Genomic DNA, 24,599 nt, shown 5'->3' on the forward strand with positions numbered 1-24,599 from the left:
CTGAAACATTGCAACAGTGCCACGTCACCCAAACCCTGCGCGTGCCTCAAAGCCACGGCCACCCTTGACTCGGGCCTGCGGTCTTTTCGTTGGTCACGACAACGGTGCCGAGAAGGACGATGAAGTGAGCACCGTCTCAGCTGAGCCAACCTGCTGGCCGGGTTCCCGGCCATCGCCTCAATCCTTCCTCCGGCAACAGTGGTGAGTGGGCTCTTCGCCAAAGGCCGCCCACCTGGTGGAAATCGACCTCCTGTTTGTACAACCGGCTCTACCCATGTGTCTACTAGGGATGGGTCGGAAGCCTCCCTTCGTCCACAAAGGGACACAGATTTCTGGGCTCTTGAAAAACATCTTACTGCCTCACCCACCAGTGAGAGCACCGTGGACTCCCTTCAAGGGGGATTCCACAGCCACTCGTGGGCCTCTCTGAGCTGCTGGCTTACTCTTGAGGACTTCAAATCTCCTTAGGCTCGGATTTGCTGCAGCTAATCTGTGATAGGTCAGGACCAAAAATACTTATTCTTCGTGGGGAGAACAGGTGGTATTCAAATGAAGTCCTAGTCCCTGTTTTTCTCAAAAAGCAACTGGCCAAAATAAAGAGCCTTAAAAAAAGGTTCATTCCCTTTGGCCCAGAAATCTGCTTCTAGGAATCTGTCCTAAGGAAATAATTAGAAACGCTCACACGTATATACTCCTGAACAAAGAAGCTCTCTGCAGCATTATTTGTAAGTGCAAAACTCCGGAACAGCTAAAAGCTCCAAACTCAGGGAAGGATTAACTGAAATGTGCTACTTCCACCGGAGGAAATACTTACTATTTAGCTACTAAAAAGATGCTATCGGGGCGCCTGGGTGGCTCGGTCGGTTAAGCGTCCGACTTCGGCTCAGGTCATGATCTCACGGTCCGTGAGTTCGAGCTCCGCGTCAGGCTCTGTGCTGACAGCTCAGAGCCTGGAGCCTGTTTCAGATTCTGTGTCTCCCTCTCTCTCTGCCCCTCCCCTGTTCATGCTCTGTCTCTCTCTGTCTCAAAAATAAATAAACGTTAAAAAAAAAAAAAGATGCTATTGGGGCACCTGGGTGGCTCAGCGGGTTGAACGTCTGACTTCAGTTCAGGTCATGATCTCACAGTTCGTGAGTTTGAGCCCCTTGTCGGGCTCTGTGGTGTGAGTGCAGAGCCCGCTTCGGATCCTCTCTCTCCTTCTCTCTCTGCCCCTCCCCTGCTCATGCTCTCTCTCAAAAATAAATAAACATTAAAAAAAAAGAGAGAGATGCTTTTAAAGAATTTTTACTGATATAGAAAGACACTCAAGATACGCTGTTATGTGAAAAAAAAAAAGATGAACCCCGTTATTACAATAACATCCAGAACATACACAGAACTAGAAAGAAAGAGACCAAAATATTAATACTTTCACTTCTCGGTATGGAACTAGGGGGATCTTTTTTCCTCACACTTTTCTGTGTTTTCCAAATTTCTATACGAAGCTGTACTACCTTTCTGGTTAGGTGAAAATACAAACTTTCTGGTTTTGTTTTTGAGTGAAACAAGGAGCCATGGCTATAGCTCTCCTAAGAGTGAAAACCCTTGCGAGGACTTGAGCAGAGGGGGGTCCCCAGAACATACCACTCCTCTCTCCCAGATGACGCTCATGCGGTCCTGGACACCACTCACTCCATGCGGGATCTTGGTGAAGTCCTCCTTGCCCATAGCTTTCTGCTTCGTGGTGAAAGGCCGGTGATCTGATGCCACAATGTTCAGAGTATCACTGGATAAAGAAAGATGGGCCAGTGAGGGAGGGAGGCCAGGGTCCCGGAGGGTGGGGACAGGTGCAGGGAAAAAGCCTTCCCTTCAGATCCAGGCAAAGCTGACCTCTAACAAGTTACTTCATTTGTGTGAACCTTAGTTTACTCATCTGTAGAATGGGTTTGTGGGCTGAGGGTTGACACTGGCTGTCAGTGTCACAGGCGACATTGATGGGAGCCTTTGGGGCAACAACTTTTAAGAGTTAAGGCAGCAGGCAGAGAAAAATTCAACTCCTAGTTTTGCTAACCTGAGGTGGTTTTACTGCCAGAGGCTCAGATGCCAAGCTCTTGTCGTCTTCTCCCTCAAACCCTACCGGTCCCTGCTGGTGACAAGCATGTGCTTGGTAAAACATTTACAAGTTCAATGTTAAGCATTGCTAAATAACTTGCAGCCATAGCCTTTCTTGGATATGGGGACTCTGATGGCACAGAAGAGGAAAGGAGGGACAAGACAGAAGAGATGCTTGCCTTAATAAACCAGCGATGCTATGCAAGCCAACCGGTTCATCACCCCCGCCCTCTATGACCATTGTCCTCGGAAGGTTACTGAGGCCGACCTCCGTGCAAGGCTGTGGGCGGCTAAGGCATGGTGGGGCTCTCCGGGGGTTCCGGCCTCGCTAGGATTCAGGGCAGAGACTTAGTAGGACGGTGCGACAGTACACGAGGCAGCAGACCCTCTACCAAATGAGGGCGACAGATAGCTGGCCCATGTACAGAGATCTCTGTAGGCCGAGGGCTCAGAGGTGGTGAGGGGCAGAGGGGGAAGGATGCCCACATCGCCCAGGCCAGGGCAACCTCATGAGGAAACACCACTGGAGGGCAGGGAGGGTCCTGGCTGGAGCATGGGGGTTGTGTGGGAGAGGGGGACAACTGCTGGGACCACACAGCGGGGGCCCTGAGAATCTAATTTCTTTGTAGGAGGCACCAAAGCCTGTGAATGCCTGTGGGCCATCTAAGCTGCCCATGTCAGACTTGGTGATGAGACATCTCCTTTTTTAAAATTTTTTTTAAGTTTATTTATTTTGAGAGAGAGAGAGAGACAGAGAATCCCAAGCAGGCTCCACACTGTTAGCACAGAGCCTGATGCAGGGCTCAAACTCAGGAACCATGAGATCATGATCTGAGCCAAAACGAAGAACCAGATACCCAACCTACTGAGGCACCCAGGCGCCCCAGTGACGAGGCATATTCTTAAGGCTCTCAGACAATTCAGGGTCAGGCTGCATATTGGGCTGTCTCCACTGGGGGCCTGGCAGGGTTCATCAGTCACAACTGTTGCCAAATGACTGACTTCCTTGGCCAAATCCACAGTGAGATGACTTAGCCCTTCCTGTGGCATGGGCTGGTGTCTCCCTTAGCCAAACACGCTGCTCTGGGCCTTCTCAGAGATTGCAGGGGACACCCTCCACAGAGCAGAGGGTTTGTTCTAGGGCGCCCCAGTGCTGCCCACATTCCCCGGGCCTGCAGAACCCATCAGAGTTTCACCTTCTCCTCAGGGGTCCTCCAGACCCCCAGGCAGGGCTCAGATCAGAAGAGGTGCCCGTCAGAATCATTGGCTCAGGGTCAGGGACCTCAACTCCCATTCTTGAGCCAAGTGCTACTGAGCAACCACCTTTCAAAAAAGGCTCCTACACAAGTAGGTGCCCCTCGGGGAGTGCGGTCACATTCCAGAAAGTCTTCTGAGGTCTCCTAGCGCTGCCCTGAATCTAGGAAATACGACACCCACATCCATACCCTTTAAAGTTTAGGACATGACTGTCTTTAAGTAGTTGAAGACATTTTTTTTTAATGTTTATTTATTTTGAGAGAGAGAGACAGGGCGCAAGTGGGGGAGGGGCAAGAGAGAGGGAGACACAGAATCCGAAGCAGGCTCCAGGCTCCGAGCTGTCTGCGCAGAGCGCAACATGGGGCTCGAACTCACGAACCGGGAAATCATAACCTGAGCCGAAGTCAGACACTCAACCGACTAAGCCACCCAGGCGCCCCTCAAGTCCTTTAAAATTTTACATATTCAAATGAAGAGAACTTCTGGCCCCTTTCAGAAATGAAATTTTACACAGAGAACAACCTCTGTTGCCAGAGGCGGGGGGTGGCTGGGAGACTGGGCAAAATGGGTGAAGGAAAGGGGGAGGTACAGGCTTTCAGTTATGGAACGAGTAAGTCACAGCCACGAAAGGCACAACGTGGGGCATACAGTCCACGGGATTGTGACAGCGTCGCACGGTGACAGGAGGTAGCCACACTTGTGAGCACAGCATAACACAGAGAGTGCCAAGTCGCTGCTGTACTCGCGTGTAGCACGTCACATCGTGTGTCAACCACGTGTCAGTAAAAGAAGAAAAAAAAAAAGGAGGAAGAAATTAGATTTGATTTTAGGGATTTTATTTTTAAGTCATCTCTACCCTCGACACGGGGCTGGAACTCACACCCCCAAGGTCAAGAGTTGCGTGCTCTCCCGACACCCCAAGAAATTGGATTTATTATTTATTTATTTATCTATCGATGTATTTGTTTATTTATGTCAACACCAAAATTTTAATTAATTAATTAATTAATTTTTCATTGAAATTTTAGTTAGTGACACTAGATTTTAAATAAAGGATAAATCCTTGCACCCATAGATGGTGCTTTCCCCCCTGATACGGAAGAAGTCACATGCTAACGTGGGTCCTAAGAAAGCAGCGCACGTTTTCTTATAAGAATATGGTAATTGGTGCCTGGGTTTTCTGTCAAGCATTTTGTAGGATATCAATTATCACCACCAAGGTGTCCTAAAAACGAAACGACAGTACCACAAATTCCTATACACAACAAAAATGTTCTGGGGCGCCTGGGTGGCGCAGTCGGTTAAGCGTCCGACTTCAGCCAGGTCACGATCTCGCGGTCCGTGAGTTCGAGCCCCGCGTCCGGCTCTGGGCTGATGGCTCGGAGCCTGGAGCCTGTTTCCGATTCTGTGTCTCCCTCTCTCTCTGCCCCTCCCCCGTTCATGCTCTGTCTCTCTCTGTCCCAAAAATAAATAAACGTTGAAAAAAAAAAAAAAAAAAAAAAAATGTTCAAACGCTGCTCCAAATTCTGTAAAATTACACACTTGTACAATATGCACCAATCTTCAAAAGGGATTCAAACTCTTCTCAGGACAGTTGGCATGAAACTGCAATTCGACCTAAGTGAATAAATGTATTTAAGTTACCTTAAAAATAGGCTAGATATAAAACCTTAAATGATTCCATTAACAGCACTATTTTCCCCTGCCTATTTGAATGTGTTGGGGCCGCTGTCATCTGGGTAGGTTGGGGCAGTTGCCACCTATTTGTTCTTCCAGCAAATATGGCTGTGGCAAACAGAGGTACTTCAAAAGATTTTTTTGACCTTGGCACTGAGCCCAAATTACTACAGCGGGCTCCTGGTTCTTGTCTGTTTTGGTTGTGTTGATAAAGATGGAAAAGAGGCTGGCTGGCATTTCCCTGTGAAAAGCATTTTTAAAAGTTATTTCCTTATTTATTTTTAATATATATATTTAAAGTTTATTTATTTATCTTAGAGAACAAGCCAGGGAGGGGCAGAGAGAGGATCCTAAGCAGGCTCCCGCAGGTCAGCGCAGAGCCTGAGGGGAGGGGGGGGGTTCGAACTCAGAAACTATGAGATCATGACATGAGCTGAAATCAAGAGTCAGATGCTTAACCAGCTGAGCCACTCAGGTGCCCTCTGCAGTGAAAAGCATTTTTAAGTCAGAGCTGATCTGGCATTTCTCCTCTCTCGTACTCCCTAATTTAAAAAAAAAAAATTTTTTTTAATGTTTTATTTATTTTTGAGACAGGGAAAGACAGAGAATGAACAGGGGAGGGTCAGAGAGAGGGAGACACAGAATCCAAAACAGGCTCCAGGCTCTGAGCTGTCAGCACAGAGCCCGACGCGGGGCTCGAACTCACGGACCGAGAGATCATGACCTGAGCCGAAGTCGGCCGCTTAACCGACTGAGCCACCCAGGCGCCCCATCGTACACCCTAACTTATCTAAATGTGTAAGGGGCGCTGCTGCTCAGGATCACAGCAATATTGTGGGACAGAAAGCAGGTGCTGCACTGGGCCACGCATATACTGGCCCTCCGGGGCCACCTGCGCCCCGAGACCTTACTGACTGCACCCTATACTCCTCTTTCAGGTGTTAACACAGCAGGATGCTGAGTGGGAATTTGCCAATTGTCGGCGACCAGGAGGGAATATTAAGGACCTGGATAAAATAAGTGCCCCTTTTTCTCAAGACAGCCATCTTCAGTCGGGGCTGGCTACTTCCCTCAATCATCCTCACCATCACCCTCGAAGAGAAGAGGGCTGTCACCTCCCCCCAGGTATATAAAAGCCTACGACAAGGAGGGAGACTGAGGTATCACAGGATGGAGAGTCCTGTAGTCTTTTCCTCTTCCTTCTTTTCGTGTTCGAGTGTGGTTTCCCTACCCTCTCTCCTAGCAGTCTCCTCCATAGTCAAGGAGGGGACATTGCAACAGGTTCACCCACGGAAAACAGAGGTGATGGCTGTGGGCTTCTTGCTTGGGAGGGGGCCGGTGGACGTGCCCTGAGCCTCTAGGAGAGGAGAGCCAGTGGGATGGGGACAGGCTGCCCTCCCACCGTCGAGAGTGGCAAAGCTGTGTGAGCTTTCTCTGGGCCCCAGACACTGTAGAAGGTGGTCAGGCTGGAGCTGCCTTCCAGGGTCCTTGTTCACAGGGACACCACTAGTTCTAGAAGCAAGGAAGGTGTGGGTGGAAGAGGCTGGGCTGGAATCCATCTTCCATATCAGGGGATTGTATGAGGGCTGCACAAGAGAGCCCACAAGGGCATGTGTCCTACATAAGGAGGGCCCCAAAGGCCAGTCACGTTGAGTCTGAGAAGCAGGAGTATAGACTGGTGCTTGGGTATGGAGAAGAATCCCCCTACTCAGGGACTGGGCACGGGGAAGGGAGGAGACTGACATTTAAACTAGACTAGACTTGGGGCGCCTGGGTGGCTTAGCCGGTTAAGTGTCTGACTTCAGCTCAGGTCATGATCTTATGGTTTGTGAGTTCCAGCCCCGTATCGGGCTCTCTGCTGTCAGTGTGGAGCCGGCCTTGGATCCTCTGTCCCTCTCTCTCTATCTGCCCTTCCCCAGCTCTCTCTTTCTCTCAAAAATAAATAAACATTTTAAGAAAAAAATAAACTAGACTTTAATAACCAAGAGGGAGAGAAAACAATGGATTCTATGCAAAATGTCACTAAAGGAAAGAAAGAAGCTGCAAGCAGTTTGGGACAAAACAAAATCTTTTCATCTTTGTGTCCCACCGAATTCAGACTATTCGTTAAAACTTTTCCTTTAGATTTGGATCATATGGGAAAAAATGGTGTTAGCACAAGAGAAGCTGGAGAAAAGGAGATCTGGAGGGGAAGAATGAGGGGGAAAGAGGAAGAGAGGGCAGAAGGAAAGGACAAAGGGGAAAGAAAGGGGAAACCACACGCGAAACAACGAGGAGGGGGAGGTAAAGAAAAAAGAGACAGAAAGGCCCACATATATTCTAGAATAAGTCAGCAGCCACATCCTACAGCCCTGAAGTGGTCCTCAGTGTAAAAGCAATGTCCTTGGAAATTCTGAACAACCACCATTCACCGTTTCATATATGCTCTTGACCCTTAACACTGCAGAAGCTCTCGCTCCAAATCAAGTGGTCGGAGAAGCCGACAGGTAATTGGGATGGCAATTAGCTGATGGGCTCTGGAGAAGGTAACGAAAGCAGCGTCGTCCTACGGGCACAATGGAACCAGACCTAGGTCAGATTCGGGGCCTCTGCAACATCACCTCGAAGATACGTACATTCCCAGGACGGCATCTATTATGAGTTAAGGATGTGCTACGGGGCCCACAGAGGTTCTGCCAAAATGCCTTACTTGGCCAGCAGGCTCATGAGGTAGGTGGAGGTGTTCGTGTCCAGTCTCAGCGGAGGCACCGTGACGTAGGCGGCCGCGTGGGACCAGTCCTGGTGGTAGTAGTGTAAGCCTGTCAGAGTGGCGTGGGCGGTGGTGGTCTCGGCCAGCACAACCTTCCCTAGAAGAAGAAACGTCAAACCGTGACTAGGAAGCCAGTGACCTGAGAGATCACTGGTCTGAGCTTCTCATTTCATAGGCAGAGGAGCTGAAGTCAGAGAGAGGAAGGGACTTGCCCGAGCTTACACGGGAGTTTGAGGGCACAGCTGGGTTCAAGGCCGGAGGGCTCCATATTGCCATGCTGGCTCCAGGCAAGGAGAACAGAAGGGCAAAGGTGCCGAAGAGGGGCAGCACCGCCGTTTTGGGGGACCACGGGTGCTTCAGGGCACTGATGGGAGGAAGGAGGGCCAGCGGTGCGGGTGAGACACCCAAGGGCTCCCACTGGGGGAGAGGCGGGAGGCAGGATCTCGCGGGCAGTTCTACCAGAAGGCTGAAAGCCCTTGCTCTGATTTATCTCCCCAGGTCTGTGACCATGACTTTGTTTCTCCCGTTTCCAGGACCTCACTGGCACCCTGAGCCGGGCCAAGACTATGAGCAAGTATAAAAACCTTCAGGTGCTGCCCAGTGCTCAGCAGCAGCCGACACACAGGTATCGGGGCTCACACACAGGGTGTGGGGTGGCTGGAAGGGAAGCTGGGTCCATACACTGTTACTCCTCCGGGGACTTCCCTGGCATCCCCTTGAAATGTCCACTGGAACCGGTCCAGGATTTTATGTTAGTTGCCAAGGCAACGACCAGTAAAACCCAAGAGGCCAAAAAGATACCAATTAAGGAGCTGACTGAAAACGTGGAAAACTTTACCAGACCCGGGAGAGGTGACAGACACTTCTGCAGAGCTGTTATGCATGCAAATGCACAGAGGAAAACACTGCTTCTAGCGCACCGAACCCAGGCTAGCGCAGTGCTTCTGCGGGCGGCGGGAGAGAAAAGGGAGTACTCCGGGGGACCCCGCAGGGCTGCAACCCCACCACACGTGCGCACGGTCCACTCCAGCCCAAGGACTCGCCTTGCATCTTAGCAGCTGCGATAACGTCACCGGCCGAGATGCTGGACACGTTGACCAGGTATATTGGACAGTGAGTCTAAACAAGGAAACCGGCAGAAAGGAGAGCGCGTCAGCCCCATGAACCTAACAAGCACTAGCACAGCCCCAGCCAAACCAGTCCGGGCCCCGGCACCTCCCTCTGCACGTCTTAGCCCCACTCGCAGGGAGAGAGGGTCTTCTACCGGGAAGGCAGGCTGGCGGCCAGAGCACAGACTAGGGGAAGCACGGAGGAGGCAAGCACCAGGACCCAAGGGGAATGTCAGGGCCGAGCCTCAAATATTCCACCAGCCGGAGTCAAGATGATTTATAACTTAACGCCAGGGACTTTTTAAATTTCCTGTTCATGAACGTGACAACCTAGAGACAGTCGTGGATCATACTTCGTATCTAAAATTACAACGAGGGCTGCCTTAGCAGTAGACAGGATGTACCCTGAGAAGAAACAAAATGTAAGAGGTTTGGGGTTCAGGGTCTACGTCAGGCAGGACTGGACAAACGGACACCTGGGTTGTAATATCGATGAGCTTTTCCTCTGCTGAGCGGTACGACAATGGTCCCTGGCTTCACCTGCCTGGGCATATGTTTGAGCTAAAAAACAGGAAGCCGGCTTTTTGTTGTTGACATCTTTCCTTATCCTGGGGTCGGTCTCCGTCAGGAAATCATTGGTATCATGACCACTGGTGTGCCAGTAAATCAATGTCCTCGACCGGCACCCAGACTCGTCAACTGCTCATGGGAAACTTTTCCCAAATGTTACTCTGATGCCTTCTCTGCTCATCAAAATGAGAGGACAGAGAGCTTAGGAACTGGCCTGACATTTGTCGTGCTTGGTGCAACTTTACAATTCTGAGATCCGCTGGACCTCCAACCTCTGCCTCGTCCCCAGCATTCCTAACACCACGCCCTCATGCTTACTTACATCCTTCGGGATCGCCCATGTCTTTTCAGAGAAGAGGTTCTCGAGCATTAGTGCCCGCTAAAACCATGGGTGGGCTTCTTAAAACAGACTGCTGGGCATCGTCCCCGGTTTCTGATTCAATGGGTATGGGCCCGAGAATCTGCAATTCTAAGTTTCTATTTCTAACAAACACGGGTGCTGCTGGTCCAGGCGCCACACTTTAGAAAACTGGTATTCTCGAGGTGACAGCACAGATTATCTGAGCAAATCGTACTCTTTAATGACGGTTTAGGATAAACAACCTTGGTATATTTCTTGGTATATATCTACTGTTTATAAAGTGCCTTTCTTTCTCTGCCCCCCTTTGACCCTCACAATCCTCCTGTGAGAAGTGATATTATCATTCCAACGTTAGGTAACAAAATAGTATATCAGAGTGGTTGAGTGATGCGCATACGCTGAGAGCTTCGTGTTTGGTAAAGATCTCACGTCTTGTTCGTTTCCCACACCGTGTCAGCAACCCCTCGCCCTAAGCGATACCAAGGAAAACTTCTAAGTGGTCTAGAGGCAGAGGGTTCGATCACGGTTCTCTAAGCAAGCCATCTACCGAATTCCTCTACAGGAAACAGAGTTCATTTGCAGTGAGGCTCTGTGGACACCCAACTCACCCTGCCTCCCATGGGAGCCATTTCCACTTGAGCAATGAAGCCAGACTCACCAAGCTCACAGCGGGGGCGGGGGGGGGGGGAGGGGGAGGACAGAGAGCTGGCAGCTAGGAGGACTTCTGCCAGGTCTGTGGGAATAACAACACCCAGGAAACGGTTTTGGGGTCCTGTGAGCCAGGCATGGTGGTGGCACCCAGGGCAGAATGGGACTCCACTGTGTAGACTGAAGATGCTGGTTTCTGATCCCAGAGTCAAGGATGGGTTTAGGGCGAGCTGGGGTCTACTTACCCTGTTTGCAATGGTGATAACTCGGTGAGTGGCTTCAGCCTCCAGCTGTAAGAAACAAAGGACAGGAAGAAAACAAGCTTCAGCCTCTCTCCCAAGCAAGCCCACCTCTGCTCAAGAGCCCACTTTGTAGAAAGTGCTGGAATATCCAACATTGGGCCGGAGGGGCCAAATGCACCCATAGGGGCTGGCTCGGGGGGTGAGCCCTGGGCAGGGGCACCAAGTTCCAACCACCTCTTCTCACCCTGAGAGAATCTGAGGATTTACTACACCAGGCATATCCTCGCTGGATGCTACTCAGGCCTTAAATAACAGGCAACGAGGGGCACCCGGGTGGCTCAGTCAGTTAAAGCATCTAACCCTTGGCTTCAGCTTAGGTCATGATCTCATGGTTCGTGGGATTGAGCCCTGCATGGGGCTCTGTGCTGTCTGCTTGGGATTCTCTGCCCCTGTCTCTCTCTCTTAAAAATAAAGAAATAAACTTTAAAAAATTTGGGGGGGGGGCGCCTAGGTGACTCAATCAGTTAAGCATATGACTCTGGCTCAGGTCACGAATCTCACGGTTCTCGAGTTTGAGCCCCACCTCAGGCTCTCTGCTGTCAGCCCGGAGCCCGCTTTGGATCCTGCTTTGGATCCTCTGCTGCTCCCCCCCACCCCCGCCGCCCCCCGCCCTTCTTCTTTCTGTCCCTCCCTCACTCACGGGCGCTCTGACACACACACACTCTCTCTGTCAAACCGAAACATTAAAACAAATTTTTAAAAATTCTTCCCTATCTGGGGCACCTGGGTGGCTCAGTCGGTTAAGTGTCTGACTCTTGATTTCAGCTCAGGTCATGATCTCATGGTTCATGAGTTCTAGCCCTGCATCAGGCTCTGTGCTGGCAGTGTGCAGCCTGCTCGAGATCCTCTCCCTCCCTCTCTCTCCGCCTCTCCTTAGCTCATGCTCTCTCTCTCTCTCTCTCTCTCTCTCTCAAAAAAAGAAAAAAGCAACAAAACAAAAGGAAACAGAAACCTAGAAACCCCTCCGTGTTTTCTGGGGTATTCTTTCCACAGCCACCTCAGTGCAGTAGCAAGGAATGATACTCACTAATATCAAGCTGGAAATTAACCTAGATCCGAGTTTCTGAACCTCGGCACCATGGATATTTTGAGTCGGGTAACTCCTTGTGGTGGGGGGCCATCTGGGCACCGTAGGATCGATCGTCAAGCAGCATCCCTAACCTCTCTCCACTGGATGCCAGCAGTACCACACCCTCCCCCTGCCCCCCTCCCCCCCCCAAGTGGGACAACCAAAAATACCTCTGGACATTGTCAGATGTCTGCTGGAGGGCAAAATCTCTCCTGGCGTAGAGCCTTTAACCAGTAGATAACAGTGGTGACTCTCGCTATTGATACCCTACAGTCAGAGCTTGGCTTATTCCCTCATACAACTGAACAAAGCCCAGTCCTTTGCCCACCCGCCCACTCCTGTCCTTACAGGTCCTCGCAGGGCCTTGCATGTCTGATGGCAGTGCCATGACATCTGGTCTCTGGCTCCTCGTCCCTCAGGGCCTCCCATCGATCCCTCATGGACATCCAGCCACCACTCTGCATTGAACGCTTTGAAGAAATGGGAAATAGCTTTCTCTTCACAAACGGCAGGTGTCGGAATGGGGTCGCAGGACGAGAAGGCACGATTTGTCCAGTGAGGTCCCCTCCAGAATAGACATCTTTAGCGGGGGGACCTCTGGGGATTTGTGTGGGCACCTTGCCAAACTGTGCCAGGATTAAACCAGAGGGCAGAGGAGAGCAGGGCTTTTCATGATCACCACGGTGGTTAATATGGTAGGTAACAAGGGGGCAAGACTATAGACACGTATGTGCTTCTGGTTTCTGGTGGGAAGGGTCCAAAGTTTTCCTCAGATGCTCTCATTCCTACAACACTAAATCACTGGCTTATAATCTGGAATTTCTTCTTACACCCGAAAGCGCTTTCACTCTGTCTTTTCTTTCACCATTCAATTTTTGGGGAACGCAGCCCCCGATGTGCTCACATAGTCTCCCTCAGATCCCTGAAATCAGAATCAAATTAGGTGGGTCTGGTTTCCTCCAAACAGTCTTTCCCAAGGAAGCTCAAGGCCAAGTCAGCCTCCGCAGGGCGATGGCTGTTCCCTGAAAAGCTTCTAGATGCGAATTTCACCCATGGAGAAAGCGATAATATGCAACTTATATTTACTGATGTCTCTTCTATCCTAAAGGTTCTGTGAATCCATAGGAAAGAAGCTGAGAAGAGGCATAGTCAGTTTTCCTCACCTCCTCTGGGCGGCTGATCTCGATTCCTTCTGGGCCCGTGATTCCCAAATCTAGCGCCTCCTTAGCACCCTGAATAATAGCAAAAGAAAGAAAATTGAGAGAACCATACAGATACGAGAAAATAACGAACCCCAGGGACACAAAAGCATGCCGGACACCGTGCATTCCAATAGGCTTGCCGCTTTGCTCACTTCTGCAGTATCCGCCTTCCAAAGAGGGCAGAGTAAGTATGGGGTTCCCTGGCAGCCAGGCTCTCCTGCACCTCACTTCCTAAGGACTGAACGTATTTTTTTTCCTCTTAAAATTCCAGTTCTAGAACTAGCCAATAGGCTTGGGACATCAAAGACCATCGGTCTGAAAAATCAGAATTTCCCCACCGGAAATCTAGTCAAATCTCTAGTTTCCAGCAACACCTAGAATAACCCTTAGCAAGCATCCTATTTAAGATCCAGGAGGTACAAAGGGATTCATCTACCAGTGAGCAGATTGCTATAATATCTCAGTTCCTCGGGGGTGGTGGGGGAGAGGTAATAGGAAAGCGGAGGAAAGAGGAGAGCTGACTGTCATTTATTCTGATGTCAAATCTCATTAAAAATATTTCTTAGAGGTGCTCCAAGTTCTTTTGCTATCATGGAATTTAAATATCATATCACTAGAACTAAGACATTATCATCTAAGACTTAGAAACCCTTTTGGACTATGAAGAGTTTTTTTTGTTTTTGTTTTTGTTTTTCCAGACAGACGGTAGACAAGTGGATTAGATTTGTCATCTGGGGTGTTAACATCTCACACTGCCTTTTATAACTCATTTTGTCTGGACAAAATTGTGGGATGGGCGATGGGTGGTCAGGAAACCCCCCGAGAACTGTCTCTATTGGTGCCCCAGCCCCCCCTTCCCCAATATTCTCTACAGCCTTGCCTCAGCCACGAGCTCCCCATTCTCAGCATGGACTCGGGGGATCGCTCCAATGTCCTTGCAAGCGTGCAACACTTGATACAGCTCACTGTCCCGAAGCATATACAAGTCTTTGTAGGTCATGAACATCTGGAAGGAGTTGACACCCTTCTCCCTTACCAGTGTCTCCATTTCTGCTTTCACCTGGAGAGCAAAATGCAAAGGCAATGCCACGTGAGTACAGATGTTCAAGAGGCTGACGGGCCCAGGATGGAGGAGATGGGGGCCAGTGGGAGGAGGAATGACCATACGGCCACCTGCAACCTTGCAGTATCTCATTTTCTTCCCACCCCCCAGGCCTCTGTGAGGTCAGGTGAGCAAATGGATGCAGAAGGACTTTGAAAATTGCCAAGCATGGGGCTCCTGGGTGGCTCAGTCGGTTAAGAGTCCGACTTCGGCTCGGGGCATGATCTCGCGGTTTGTGAGTTCGGGCCCCGCGTCGGGCTCTGTGCTGACAGCTCGGAGCCTGGCTCCTGCTTCGGATTCTGTGTCTCCCTCTCTGCCCCTTCCCTGCTCGTTCTCTGTCTTTCTCTCTCTCAAAAATAAACAAACATTAAGACAATTTTTTTTTTTTTTTAATTTTTTTTTTTTTTCAACGTTTATTTATCTTTGGGACAGAGAGAGACAGAGCATGAACGGGGGAGGGTCAGAGAGAGGGAGACACAGAATCGGAAACAGGCTCCAGGCTCCAAGCCATCAGCCCAGAGCCCGACGCGGGGCTCGAACTCACGGACCGCGAGATCGTGACCTGGCTGAAGTCGGACGCTTAACCGACTGCGCCACCCAGGCGCCCCAAGACAATTTTTTTTAAATAAAAAAAAAAAGAAAATTGTCAAGCATGACACAAACGTAGGAACCATATTGTGACCATCTAGGCATGTTTCTGCTGTCGTACAGGCTTGTCTTGTGTTTCTAACTCCAAGTCAGCCTTATTGGTGAATGCATTAACAGCGTTTACCCCCAAGGCCTGTGCTCCCCACTCCCATAATGGAAGTGGTGTTACAAAGAAGGCACAATAGGGGCGCCTGGGTGGCTCAGTCGGTTGAGCGTCCGACTTCGGCTCAGGTCATGATCTCACGGTCCATGAGTTCGAGCCCCGCGTCGGGTTCTGTGCTGACAGCTCAGAGCCTGGAGCCTGTTTCGGATTCTGTGTCTCCCTCTCTCTCTGACCCTCCCCCGTTCATGCTCTGTCTCTCCCTGTCTCAAAAATAAATAAACGTTAAAAAAAAAAAAATTTCAAAGAAGGCACAATAATGCTGAAACTCCTGAGACCCAGGGCGCCTGACTGGCCCGCCTGGCTATATGAATATGGAGATTCATCCTAACGTTGTTTATATTGGGGAAAAATGGAAGCAACGTTGGTCTGACAGCAGGAAAACAAGTTGAGGTTTATCTCCTTAATAGGACATGAAGCGGCCACCGCACCGATGGTCATGAAGACCATGCAGCCACACAGAAAATGCTCACACTTAAGTGAAGGAGTTACTATGTAAAAAGCACACATGGAAAAAAAAAAAAAAAAGACTGGAGGGAAATAAGCCAAAGTAACAAGAGTGGTTGTGTTGGGATAACCAGAATGATGGGCTTCTTTTCTCTTTTTAAAATCGACAGTTAGGAAAAGAATTATTTGATAATAACAAAAAAGAATTTAAAATTCTAGATGCATGGAAGTCCCCACAACCTCTGGGGACTTAGGGAGGGCTGGCCGGGCCTCAGTGTTGCTGAGAATCTGAATGGATGCTCTATTCCAGGCCAGCTCCGGGGGGAGGGAATACAGAGGCTCGGGGTAAGGTCGTCCCCCCAGGAGGGTGTCGAGAATAAACAAAATCCCCTCCTCCGATAAGGGCCGGCTGCCATTCAGGGTGGGTCTGCACTTTTACCCAATGCCAGCAGGGAGGTCTTCATGGTGTGAAGGTTGGAGGGCTCCAAGGCCTTTCATAAGGACCATGTCTGACATAACGGAGGAGAGTCGGGGAGCCCCACGCTCAAAGCTAAAACCCAAGGGCAGAAGGACACAAGGCTTTTAATTACCATCTCAGAAGGGACGCAGGCCCTTTAGACCAGGCTCCCTAGCTGAAGAACTTTGTAAAACGTCAATGCTTGTTTTGTTGTTGTTTGTTTTTTTTGTTTGTTTGAAGTAAACTCCATGCCCAATGTGGGGCTAGAACTCACCACCCTGAGATTAAGGGCCGCATACTCGACTGACTGAGCCAGCCAGGCGCCCCAGTGTTTGCTTAGGATGCCCACACAGGTCCTGGCACCTGTACCAGTGCAGAATTGGTGGTAGAATGGGCATCCAGGCTGCTTCCCTGGGGTAAAAAGTGGTAAAACTCCAGACATGAAGCAAAATCTAAATGTCTGTTTTTAGGAAGTGGGAACCTGGGTGGAGGGGACTGGACTCTGCCCCTGGGGTCTGGGGGCAGCGGGGGGACGGGAAAGCCAGAAGCGAGGGGCACAGGGGCTGAAGTGAGAAAGGGCTCAGTGGGAGCCAGCCTCAGCCACAGGCCAGAAGCAGCCTCGGGGCTCTCAGAGCAGGAGCTGGGCCCCAGGAGGAAAAAAGTGGCCCAGTCCCATTTATCCAGGTGGCACGGAGCCAGGACAGGACTCTCTTGTTCTGTTCGGAGACCTCAGGTCCATGCCGTCACTTCTGGCATGAAAACAATACGTCCCCTGGAGCCTGACTCTTGCCAAGCCCGCTACTCAGCAGAAGTGGCACCCGATGAAGAGTATCAAGACACGTTGAGAGCTTTGTGGTCTGAGCAAGGAGTCAGCCGGCGTTCCCCAGGCCTCTGGGTCTGCTGGGACACTGGCTCTTGAAATTAAGCAGAACAAGCCTTGTCACCCCCTTGTGGAATCATGTGTTCTTTTCTTTTGGCATCTGGGGAGTTAGGATGGTGGGGGGCGTCCCCTACCTGTGGGAGAGCACCCCACCCCAGCTGACTCCACCCAAATGGCCCCTCTCCCTAAAAAAAGCCCTTATTCTCTCGGGATTCTACCCAGCACTGTTACCTTGGGTGCCCACCAGGTGATCCCCACATGCAGGGCGTAGTCACAGCAGACCTTGGGGTCGGCCAGACCCCGACACTTCTCGTAGGCTTCCACGAGGGAGGTCTCCTTGTCAGGCAGGACGTGGCCGATGACCATGGTGGTGCCTCCGACTAGTGCCGCCTGTGGGGGACGGGAAAAGCAGTCTCGTCACATCCCTTCCCACATCCGAGTCACTGACGCAGGGAGACACCTGAGGTCCTTGGGTGGACATTCAGGACAACCACAGACCCTATTAAGCTTGAGGCTGTGAGGCCCCAGTGCAGCCACGCTTGGGAAATTTTGAGGAGCTAGACACACACTGGAGGCCATGTGTCAACCTTCATCACCCCATTGGATCCAGTAAACACACCTGCCTCTTCCTCATCTTGGGTTGTGGCTCAGTGCTTTAGAAAAACCACTTAGTGTGTCACTGGAGCCTCAAAGCCAGCCTCTATTTCCCCAAAAGAAGACTCCCTCCACCCCCAACAATTTTGACCAACGTGAATATATACATGACATAACCAAATGTTTAGCGCAATATAATATGTCTATTTATAATGTTTAGTGATACACACAGATTTTTTAAATTTCTAAATTTTTTTTTGAGAGAGAGGGAGAGACAGCATGAGCAGGGGAGGGGCAGAGAGAGAGGGAGACACAGAATCCGAAGCGGGCTCCAGGCTCTGAGCTGTCAGCACAGAGCCCAACGTGGGGCTCGAACTCACGAGCTGTGAGATCGTGACCTGAGCCGAAGTTGGATGCGTAACCGACTGAGCCACCCAGGCGCCCTATTACACATACATATTTAAATCCCAATGAATAAAATGTTAGTTTGGATAGACTGTTTTGTCGTATCCTCTCATATTCCATGAAACAATTTTATTCAAAGTTTTCATATGCATTTTCAACATCGAGGCCTTTGTGTTCAGTTTCTCCAAGCACGTTAAGTTCATTTCCATTTATCTTGTTTGAGATGGAGCAGTTTTTAGGTCCCTGTATGATTTATCAATGAAAAATTACCCTATTCACAATCTCCACATGACATCACTTAACAAGAAATCTTTAAAAAGCCTCTCTTGTAATTCCAGGAATAATGGCTAAATCTGTATTAAAGCTCCACCTCCCCTGCCCACACATACTTTTTTTTTAAAGCCAATTTTGTCAGGTGACCTGCACAAGCCTCCAGAACTAGCATTGACCAAAGGTTGTTCCACGTTAATGTGTTGTTCCCCAACAAAACTTCATCAAAATAGAATTAAGAGAGAGCTCCACTACTCGGAGTGCTCCGATAGAAGGTGACTCTCTTTTTCCATGAGTAAGCCTGGATAAAACCTGTCTTTCTTTTTGGGTCCTTGCAAGAACTTAGATGAACCCAAGCTTGAGTCCCCGCTCACCACCTCCCAGCTGGATAACTTCAGCCACATTACTTAACCTCTCTGAGATGCTTTACCTATAATAGCTACTATAATAGCTACTTAACCTCTCTAAGCTTTACCTAAATTAGCTTCCTTCCTGGATCGTTGGGAAAGTCAACTGAGCCGTTCTCTAATAAAATGGACTGAGTGAAGTCTGTCCTAATGTGTGTGTTTAATCATCCAGATTTGGACTGTTTATCTCTGTTTATCTCTGACAATGAAATTGTCTTAATGATTCCTGCTTCTCTAGTCAGTCAAATCCTTGATCACAAATCAGATCAGAAATATTGGTGGGGAATGGGGAACTGAAAAAAAAAAAAAAAAGTTCAGCGGCCAAACAATTAAAACTCTCGCAACACAGATTCTCCTTGTTGTCCCCGGCTGGGAGACCACTTCCCCTGTTGCCGTGAGTTCAGAGGTCCAACTTCTTGCATGGCTTAAAGCAACCAACAGAGGGCGGTAGTTCTGTGGCAGAGATGGGTAACCAGAATGGCGGGGGGGGGGGGGGGGGGGGGGGGGGGGCGGGGGCGGGGGGGGGGGCGGGGGCGGGGGGGGGGCGGGAAATAAGAGAAGGGGAAGAGCCGCTGATTGTAGCTTTACTAGCTGGCTTCTATTTGTGATCCCGATCGTGTCAGGCTGATTCACCCTCATAGCAGGTGGTTGTACTCTATTCTGCCCCAAAATGCATTTTTTGCCTTTATATGCAGAGATGGGGGTGGGGGTGGGGTTATCTATTGGGATTTTATACACTAAATTGTTTTATTTTTCTGTGGTTCTAGATTCTTTTTGTTGTTGTTTTTTTTAACGTTTATTCACTTTTTTTTTTTTTTTGTGAGAAAGAGCATGAGTGGGAGAGGGGCAGAGAGCGAGGGAGCCACAGAATCCGAAGCAGGCTCCGGGCTCTGAGCGGCCAGCACAGAGCCCAGCACAGAGCCCTACGCTGGGCTGGAACTCAGGAACCGTGAGATCATGATCTCAGCGGAAGTTGGATGCTTAACCGACTGAGCCACGCAGGTGCCCCTCGATGGCTTTCTTCTGCACTCCCCTCAGTATGTCTGTAGCCTTGGGTAGAAAAAAGGAGGCCTGGAAACAGCACGGTATAGGATGATAAGAGAAGCAAGACTTCTTAAGATCTGTGGGTCCCAGAGCGAGAGTAGAAAAGGAGGTCCACGTGCTGAATCTCTAAATAGTTAAAAGTCACAGATCAAGCTAACTTGATATTCTTGATATCAAGAATACCTCCTATCCTCCTACTCTGACAAATACGTGACCAAGAAGACCAGGCCTGAATTTGGAGTTCTTGGGGTCCTTGCAGCTCTGAGCTACACCGTAGGGGATATTGGCCTTCAGCCTTTGCACTGCCCCCAGCCCACACCCCTGCTTTGGGTTCATCCTGCAGCCCGCAGGCCTCTCATCTGCTCACTCCCTGCAAAATGCTGCCCGTGGACCTAGGCGAACAGGCACTGGTGGTCTGGCCCCCAAGGAGGACAGATTCAAGCATACATAGGTCCTAGAAGTGCTCAGGGTCATCTGTTAGGGGATTCCAGGGACCCAGAGTGTGGTCTGGAAGAGGACAGGGGGCTCTGGGCAGACATGGCTCCTCTTGCCTGAGCCTAAGGACAGTCACTGAAGAGTTCAGGTAGGTGTCACTGGGCAGTGGTCCTGACTTTCCCACTTTCTGGCTGTAATCCAGCGCCAGCTGTATACCCACTCGGACCTCCCCTCCCAGAGGAGATCAGGTGGCCATGGATGTGACAGCCTTTATAAGCTGGGAAGGAGCACATAAATATCTGCAATAATTATTTCTACTCTTAACCTCAGGCCTCAAAACAAGAGTTTAACAGGATCAGCAAATACTCCCCCAGCTGCGGGTTCAGGAGCCCAGACCAGATGCTGGATGTACAAGGGTGTATGAGCACTTGTTTCCTCTCAGGCAAGAGACACACATAGCTGGCTTTGAAAATATGTACAGTTCCAACCCACGGGACGAATGCCGACAAGCTCTGTCTTCCTGGGAATGTGGTATCACAGATGTGACAGACCTTTTTACTGTCATCCCACATAAAACATCCTTGTAGAAATCAACAGAGAGCATGACCCAATCCTGTTCCCGAGGATTTCAAAAGGATTATGTTTATGAATATGTGACCGTGTGACTACTGAATGTTCCTGTTTTTCTGCAAAAAATGGTGTGGGTTAAGCAAGCTGTGGACAATGTTTAATGGAAGTCAATAGAAATGATGTTCATGGAGGCTAAGTCATAACATGGAAAAAGGGTGATACTGTAATGAGCGAAAAAGACAGAATTCAATATGTGTACCCAAGATGCTTAGAAGGATGTTTAAACACACAGGCACCCACACAAGGAAAAACATGGAAGGAAATATACCAAAACATTAACAAGGACTGTTTTCAGTGATGAGAGTCTGAGTTATTTTTTTCTAGTTTTCTGAAATTTACTTAATAGAATCAATTACTTTATTTATAATATCTATTTTAAACATAAATTTGGAAGAAGCTAAAAATTACTTAAAGTTTAGTTAACCACGCTTGTGTGTTTAAAATATTTTCTTTTAAAGTTATGTAACATTTCAACCATACGGTAAAAGTATAGAAAATAACACACAGGCATGAACCCACTAGTCAAACATAACAGATGTTAACATTTTGCTGTTGTTTAAAACACATTTAAAAAAAATGAAATACAGGGGCGCCTGGGTGGCTCAGTTGGTTAAGCAACCGACTTCGGCTCAGGTCAGGATCTCATGGTTCATGAGTTCGAGCCCCGCGTCAGACTCGGTGCTGACACCTCAGAGCCTGGAGCCTGCTTTGGATTCTGTGTCTCCCTCTCTCTCTGCTCCTCCCCTGTTCATGCTCTGTCTCTCTCTCAAAAATAAATAAATGTCAAAAAAAATTTTTTTAATGAATAAATGTTAAAAAAAAATGAAAAAAAAAAAATAAATAAAACCAATACAACCAAAACCCTCCATCCTGTTCCCTATCCCTCTCCCCTGAGGTTGGTCATCCCATCTCTGTTTTCATGCTTTTACTACGTTTGTTTCGTGAATTTTAAAAATTTACACCAAGTACTATCCGTACCTTTTCGCAACATGCTTTTTAAAAATTCAACATCTTTAAGATTTGTTTCTTCCATTCTAATTAATTGTATGAATACTCCTCCATGTACATATTCAGTTCTAATTCATGGGCATTTACCGCTACACATGGCGCTTGAGGATTCTTGCACACACATGAACGGTCCCCACTTTCAGGGTATACGTCGCCCGGAAGTGGAGTTGTAGCTTCGTGCACATGCGCACCCCCAATTATACCACGCCGGGCCACGGACGGGCTATCTCACCAGGGCCTCCTGGAGCCTGGTGGCTGACGAAGTCTGCCCGTTTACCAACGCAAGCCCTTAATTTTTTACATACACTGCTGCCCAGCCAAGCATCCCCATTGAGAATGTGGCATTGGTTTTAATCGTGAATGTGGGACTACACATCTCTCACTATTAAGTTAACACGGACACTGGGACTATTTGTTTAACCAACAGACACAGCATCATGATGCACATTTGGCAGAGATGAAACATAATTTTAGTGTTTCAAAGGGTTACCATGATTTGTCTCTGACATATTTGATATTCTGCTGGATAAGTCTGGATTTGTCTGATGCCCAGTAATGTCACCTCCATTTGTTTCCTAATAAAACCCAACATGCTTAATGGGGATCCGTTTTCTGACCGACTTTCCAGGCATACACTTGGCAAGAACTTGTACTGAAACTAAACCTAAACCGGATATAAATGTCATCTTTATGCTTCGGAAGTCATCGGACGGACCCCTGTGGGGCACGCAGGGTCTCTGTATTGACCAGGGCCATGCTCAGCAAGTTGGAAAGAACAGAAAAATAGGACTTATTTGCTGCCGTCACAGTATTGGAGAGAAGAGTGTACTGGCCCTCCTTGCCTTTGTCAGGACAGAGCTCTCTGGAGAATCACTCACTTATCATCTTCTGCATTGCTGCAGCTCGAATCACGTTTTGCTGGTTTCCCAGTAGCAATGGTTTTTTTAATCTTCCAATTTCACCCTCCTGCCCCTGCCCTGCAACCCTTCTGTCACGGAAGCAGCTTGTTCCAAGGCTGAACCAGTAAGTCAAGGCACAAACTTTGTGCTCTGCTGTTGAGAAGGCCCTTGAGCCAGAGATAATTCGTGGGGTTTTTCACTGGGGAAGAGGGAGAGGGGCTTCCTGGAGTGTATTTTCATATAGCACATAGAAAAGGGGTGTGTTTGGGGGGGGAGGTGATTGGAATCGGAAAAGCAGGATCTGCCGCTACCTAGACCTATCGATCAAGGGCAACTTAATCTTTAAAGGGGGGACGCTACAGCACTGAGAACCAAATAACAAGTATTTGGATGTGTTTTGTAGGCTAATGAGCGTCAAGCAAACATTTCTACATTTCCTAATGCAGCTGGGAAAGCCATCGTCGGTTCAGCTAGATCTGCTTCTCTTGGAATCACTGAACCCGTTGTTTTTCTTTGCACATGAAAATTCTCTTCTTTTATTCACAATCTCCCAAAGTACAAGAGAAATAAAATCACCAGCTCGGTGGTTCCTCTCTTGCTCGGAGTAACTTCCTGCACCATCAGGGATCTGTTGGTTGCTTACTGGCCCTTTGGAAAGCCTTCCCCCCGCCCCCTAATATTTACCTCTGAGAGAGAGAGAGAGAGAGAGAGAGAGAGAGAGAGAGAGCATGAGCAGGGGAGGGGCAGAGACAGAGGGAGACACAGAATCTGAAGCAGGCTCCAGGCTCCGAGCTGTCAGCACAGAGCCCAATGGGGGGCCCGAACTCACGAACCGTGAGATCATGACCTGAGCCGAAGTCAGACACCCAACCAACCGACTGAGCCACCCAGGCGCCCCTGGAAAGCCAGTTCTTAAATACCACTCAAGTCCTGGAACTTGAGAAGCTTTCCAAAAGGAGGACCTGAGCACTTCATCAAGTGAGATGATACATCTATGGTACTTAGAACCATGCCTGGCACTCAGTAAATATCTTCCTCATCCTGAAACACAAGCCCACCAGCCAGGGCCAGCTTTGTGGGCTGTGCAGCCCACAGTGCCCTGCATTTAGAAGGCCTCTGTGCCTGGATTGTTTAATGTTTTGCTGTCGTCCTCTTAAGTTTCTTAATAATCTTTTAAGAAGGAGTCCCACCTCTTTATTCATGACACTTGCCTGATGTAGGGTGATGAGACTCTTAACAGGCTTACACTTAGCTTTACTGCCAACCCAAGCCAGCTCTCTGACAATTCCCTTCCAGGCCGCTTGAGTGCTGACCTCTGCTCTGACCACTGCCCCATCCATTCTCCTTCGGAGTCACCCCAACCTCTTTCTATCAAATGCCTCTTTTCTGTGAAAAAACAAAACAAAACCAAACCAAAAGCAACCCTAGCTTTTCTGCAGAGCATCCATTTGATGTGTGATCAGTTCCCTGGGGCTACCCTTTCTGTCCCTCCCGTTACATACAGCTCTCAAGTCTTTTCTCCACCCATGATTTACAGCCTGTTGAGCAGCTTGCAGCTGACTGGTTTTCTCCAAACTGTGCGTTTGCAATTAATTGTGCTCCCAAACTTCCTTTTACTTTCCATGCCTACCTTCTGGGTCCATGGCCTCTCCCACACCATCTGGGGCCTGGTCCCACCTCTGATTTTGCAATGCTCTTACCCTAAACATTACCATATCTAAAACTCGCACTTCATTCTTTGACTTTTCTGCAGAGAAAACAGGCAACCTTCAGTTCACAACGCATTTCGAGAAAAGGACATTTTCCCACATTTAATCCACCTGTCACGTAAAGGCATATTAATGTCATATTTAGAGGCAAAACAGTATAGTGACAAGAATCAGCCTTTAAGGCAGGCAGATCCAGGTTTAAATCCTAGTTGTAAGACACTTACACTTAGTTGTAAGACCTTGGACAAGCTGTTTAATCTCTGAGCTCCATTTCCTCATTTTTTAAATATTTATATTTGAGAGAGAGAGAGGGAGAGAAAAAGACAAGAGCGTGAGTGGGGGAGGGGCAGAGAGAGAGAGAGAGAGAGAGAGAGACAGAGAATCAGAAGCAGGCTCCAGGCTCCAGGCTGTCAGCACACAGCCTGATGCGGAGCTCAAACCCACCAACCATAAGATCATGACCTGAGCC

General features: G+C 49.0%; 1 protein-coding gene and 1 long non-coding RNA gene across 4 annotated transcripts in view; one reads left to right on the forward strand and one right to left on the reverse strand.

Annotated features, from left to right (window-relative positions):
- The window catches only part of DPYSL5 (dihydropyrimidinase like 5), a 102,109-nt gene that overhangs the window by 11,961 nt on the left and 65,549 nt on the right, over positions 1-24,599 (reverse strand). For all 3 annotated transcript variants that reach the window (XM_045447451.1, XM_045447449.1, XM_045447450.1), the window contains 7 exons: positions 16,961-17,119; positions 13,916-14,095; positions 12,997-13,065; positions 10,708-10,752; positions 8,818-8,893; positions 7,715-7,871; positions 1,624-1,765 (listed from right to left, as the gene is read on the reverse strand). In XM_045447451.1, coding sequence (XP_045303407.1) covers positions 1,624-1,765; positions 7,715-7,871; positions 8,818-8,893; positions 10,708-10,752; positions 12,997-13,065; positions 13,916-14,095; positions 16,961-17,119 — 828 coding nt within the window. The remainder of the gene's footprint in view (positions 1-1,623; positions 1,766-7,714; positions 7,872-8,817; positions 8,894-10,707; positions 10,753-12,996; positions 13,066-13,915; positions 14,096-16,960; positions 17,120-24,599) is intronic.
- On the forward strand, positions 7-13,051 carry LOC123581386. The gene is made up of 4 exons (XR_006703721.1): positions 7-201; positions 5,964-6,150; positions 8,308-8,399; positions 12,942-13,051. It is a non-coding gene; the product is annotated as an uncharacterized LOC123581386 (long non-coding RNA).

This window comes from Leopardus geoffroyi, chromosome A3, assembly GCF_018350155.1.
Source record: "Leopardus geoffroyi isolate Oge1 chromosome A3, O.geoffroyi_Oge1_pat1.0, whole genome shotgun sequence".
In the NCBI taxonomy this organism is placed as follows: Eukaryota; Metazoa; Chordata; class Mammalia; order Carnivora; family Felidae; genus Leopardus; species Leopardus geoffroyi.